Source organism: Podarcis gaigeae, assembly GCF_964106915.1.
Source record: "Podarcis gaigeae genome assembly, chromosome: 15".
NCBI classification, from domain to species: Eukaryota; Metazoa; Chordata; class Lepidosauria; order Squamata; family Lacertidae; genus Podarcis; species Podarcis gaigeae.
Window position 1 is genome coordinate 30,357,476 of NC_139692.1, and position 4,708 is coordinate 30,362,183.

Here is a 4,708-nt window from a genome sequence, read left to right on the forward strand (position 1 = left end):
GTCTGTGGCCGTGCGCATTCCCAGAGCTGTGCCAAAGGTGCTTAAGACGGCTGCTCTGGAGCCAGGCACTTCCCGGCAGCTGCCAGACACACCCCATAAATCCATACCACACATCTTCTAAGTCCGCACATCCCCTCCAAACTCTCTTTTTCTACAACCCCCTCAAGCCCCTTCCCCATGTATACACATGCGTAGTTGCTCAGAGCCCAGGCGCTGCCCACAAGGAGACAGCAAGAGGAAAACACCTTGTGGCTCTGGCGTTTATCTTCCTGACACTCTGGATATCCTGTCTGGCGTCCTCAGAAACTGGGCCTGTTCGATACGCACAGGGGACTCTCTTGCGCACACAATCGCCCGCCCCTTGTATATATGCAGAGACACATGTTGACAGCATGTCTGGATGAGGGCTGAGCCAAAAGTACTTGCTGTGTACGGCAGAATGTTTTCTGCAGTGGCGATTTCTTTCTTCCCCCCTTTTGGCAGGGGAATGTTCGCTGCTTCATTTATTTACGTTACTGTATTTACATCCCACCTTTTTTCTCTTGAGGAACTCAAGGTGACGGATGTAGTTCTCAATTAATCCCCACACAACAACCCTGTGAGGTAGGTTATGCTGAGAGGCAGTGAGCAACCGCCAAAGTAACCCGGTGACTTTGTGGGGAAATAGATTCATTCTCAAATTGTTTAAGTTCCATTACAGTTTTAATTAAACTACTATTTTAAAATATGTTTTTGCTTTCTGTATTTGATCTATGTTTTAATTTGTGTAGGTGACCTTTAGTCATAATCTGGGGGAAAGGCAGGATATTATTATTATTATTATTATTATTATTATTATTATTATTAGCAAGAGACTGGTTGAAACATTGCTATCCTACCTAAATGGTTAACCTGTACTGTGGGTTTTGGAGGGATGTGTTAACAAGCGCTGTAGGATACATATGGTTGTGAATGACTGTCATGGTGATGAAGAAATTATTTTTTGGTAGGCTGAGGAAGAAGCTTTAGACCATTTCCTGAATGAATCAACGCAGGGAGTCGAGCAGAATGCCTTTTCTCCATGGCTTCAGCTGCATCTATGAGTACCAGGAGTTGGTCAATGAGATTTTGGAATGTTTGGATCCTCTGGTGCTGGAAATGATGGACAGGTAACTGGGAAGCTGCTTCTCCATCAATGTAGGTAGGCAATACTGAGCAGGGTTCTTATTCAATTCATCCCATTCTTCAGAACTATGAGAACTAGGATCTTTGAGGGTTTTCTACAATCAAGCAGTGTATAAATACCATGAAATGCACAAATGCAATCCTACCTTTCAGGGAAAGAGCCATGCTTAAGGGTAAACACCTTATGTACATGCAGAAGGCCCCTAATGGCATCTCCAAGTTGGCGCTTATAATCTCCCCTGCCTGCAGAGCCATTGCTGCTGTCAGTCAGAGCATACAGTACTGAGCTAGATGGACCTGGTGGTCTAATTCCTGGGAGTTTGTCTTAGTGAAGACCTCACTTGGAAAAAACAACTCAGGTGGTTAGGAAGGCCCAACAGAGACTCCACTTCCTCAGGGTCTTGCGAAAGAACGTTAAACAACAATTGATGACCTCCTTCTACCTGTCCACAATAGAAAGTGTCCTCTCATATTGTATCACAGTGTGGTACGTTGGCTTGACAGCCACGGACAGAAAGTCTTTACAGAGGGTGGTGAACACAGCACAGGATATCATGGGCTGTCCCCTGAGCCCGCTAGATGACATCACAAGGGATTGTTGCCTTAGGAGAGCAAGAAAAATTCTCAGGGACGATTCACACCCCGACCAGCACCTCTTTAATCTTCTGCCCTCGGGCAGGAGATATAGAAGTATAATCAGTCATAACAACAGGCTAAAAAACAGTTTCTATCCATGGGCTGTTGGGCTGCTGAACGGAAAATGATCTAGTGCAACCGACTTTCGGGGTTGGTGTGTTGTGCGACAAGCACACAGAGGGCTATGAGATTGAGTGTTTATGTGGTGGGGAGGGAGGCTCAGTTAATTTCATTGTACACAGGTTGTACATTGACAATAAAGGTATTATTAATGTAAAAATAAATCAATCACATTAGTTTCTCCTACCTACTCTGGCCTTGCCCGCCACTGGTGTGTGGCCCCCAGAAGGACATGTCTTCTCATTGGTACACTGCTCTTCCCTCTGAGCTGCCTACTGATTGGCTCTTTATCGTTACCAAACCACCACCACCACCACGGAACTTTGCCCTCCTCCTATGGTCATGGTGGTGCTTTATTTGCCTTGTTTTCTTGTGAAGCGCCAGCGCCGTGGTACAAGATGACAGGCGGATTGCAGCCCTTCATGAGCTGCTGGAGAGGAACACCAGCTTCGTGTACTACCAGGAGGCTGTGAGCTATTCATTGCTGAAGATGGTAGCGTATGGGATGGTCTGAGCCGCAGAAGCCCTCCTGCATGGTGGGGCAGACATCACCTTTGAAGGTTGGAGGGGGACCCAGTTAATGCTTCCGGTCTTGCATTTCTTTTAAAATTACAGAAATCATTGGGATAACTATTTATGGAGGCTGTATTTTTATACACATTTTTTGTGACACCCCCCCCCCCTTTTCAACTGCTGCCTTTCTGGTTAGGCTCTAGGCAGCAGTGATGGGGTTCAGATCCACAATACGGAAAGCATTTGCCTTTTGTTGGAAGGAGGTGAGCTTCCTCTGCCTGCCCCACTGAGCCCTGCTGCTTCCTTCTGCAGGGGTCCAGATCCAGTGCAAAACAACCAGTGGTCTCAGAGCAGGAATATGAACCCGGGAGGCTGGCACCCTTTTGCCACCACATGGCATTCTCCGTAAGACGACCTGCCTGGGTGGACTGGAATGATAAAAGTGCAAGCACTGATCAATCCTAATGTATTTTTATGAGATATATATATGGTCTATATAGATAATGGATTACTTAGGCCATTTCTGGTTAACTGAAAGAAATACGAATAATTGTGCATTGCCGCAATATATTCCCAACTTCAAATACTTCCAACACTATTCTAAACACATTATTAAACCTCTTTGGTATTACTTTTAATAAGGGTTAAGATATAATTGTGATAGAGGGCCATATATTTATTTTCTCTTTTTTTCTTCCTTAGTTTGGCTTTGATTGTGTTTTATGTCAAATACTTTTAGTAAAAATTGATTAGAAAAAATAGGAAAATGATGACAGTGGTGGCATTGCCAAAGGTCATTTAAAAAAAACAAACCAGTAAACTGGCTGTTTCTTTATTGTCCCTGTCCTTCAGGAGCCAATGTGAAGGCCACAACAAAAGATGGCAACACCATCTTCTCCTCCATCATCTCCCTTCTTTGGAAGACAGTGGGAGGTGATGAAGAGGAGGCTCAGACCGTCAAGCGCTTCTGCTTCCAGGTCACTCAGCTGCCGATGACCCACGGGGCCAACCCCAGTGAGTGCCCAACCTACAAGTCCCTCAACCTGTTGGCTATTTGCAGTTTAATATCGCTGCAGAGAGCTTGCCGGGGAGACCATGCATTAAAAAGGGACTCAAAAATAACTTAAGGTTTTAATAACAAAAACAAAAACTCCTTATACACTAAATACATCAACAACAAACCAAACCCAACCACCAGCCCATCCCCCAGGGTAATGGGAGAGCTAGGTGCTCCTCCTTATATACTATACCCAATTGCTGACACAGCTTGATTAACACAACTCATCAGCACCTGCTATGTTTCACAGCTGTAAGACTGGGTCTCGTTCTTTGCCCTGGCCCTTAAAGACATACACAACTTGTGAAATAATAATGAACCTTCACATTTTAAAGTGACCATTCAACACAACCACGTGCACCTGAAAAACTTCCAGCTCCGCTTTCCCCTCCTGCGCTTCCTCCTGGAGTTTGGGGCATGCTACAACTGCACCCTCCATGGACCTGCCTGCTGGTCGGGCTTCAGCAGTATCTTCGAGTGGCTGTGTTCCTACCTGTGGTGGTTAGAGGACGACACCTTCTCTGCTGACCTCTTTCAGAAGGCTGAGACGGTGCTGGAGCTCTTGGCCTCAAGCTCCCAAATCATCAAGCTCCCCAGCAACTTCGATATCAACCTCAGCAACTGCCGGTTCCATAGGAAGAGGATCTCGCACCTCTTCACCAGCCTGGAAGAGCTGGAACACTCACCTCCTACCTTGAAGCACATGTGCCAGGTTTTCCTGTGGCAGCATCTCAGACCCTGAAAAAGTCAAGGCCCTCCCCGCTTCCCAACTTGTTGAAAAAGTATCTCCTCATAGACCTGAGCAGTTCTGTAGAGGTAGCTGTCTGACTTGGACTTGAATTCTGGTCTCTCCCAGGTGCTAGGCCAAAACTCTAACCACTACACTATCCAGATGTTGGGAGATTCAGAAAAGATAAAAGGAATTCTTCACATAAACTGTGGAACTCACTTCCACAAGAGGCAGCAACAGGGGTGGGCTTTGAAAGAGGATTAGACAAATTAATGGAAGGTAAGGCTATTGATGGCTATGAGCCATGATGGCTATGCTTTTGCCGCCACAGCTGGAGGCAGCAAAGCTTCTGAATGCCAGCTGCTGGAAGCTGCAGGAGGGAATTCAACTCTTGTGTTCGAATCTGGCTTGCAGATTTCCCCACAGGCGTTTGGGTGATCCAGCAGGCATGTCTTATGGGCTTATGTTGCAGGACTTCAGATGTCAGG

The 4,708-nt window shown here is 46.0% G+C and overlaps 1 protein-coding gene across 1 annotated transcript; it reads left to right on the plus strand.

Annotated features, from left to right (window-relative positions):
• Positions 1–1,020: 1,020 nt before the first annotated feature.
• LOC310833013 (ankyrin repeat and SOCS box protein 6-like) lies at positions 1,021–4,318 on the plus strand (the record flags this gene model as incomplete). The annotated part of the gene is given in 7 exon segments (XM_083715370.1): positions 1,021–1,148; positions 2,299–2,413; positions 2,630–2,696; positions 3,286–3,478; positions 3,845–4,228; positions 4,230–4,248; positions 4,250–4,318. Coding segments are annotated over 7 exon segments (975 nt in total).
• Between the last annotated feature and the right edge of the window lie 390 nt (positions 4,319–4,708).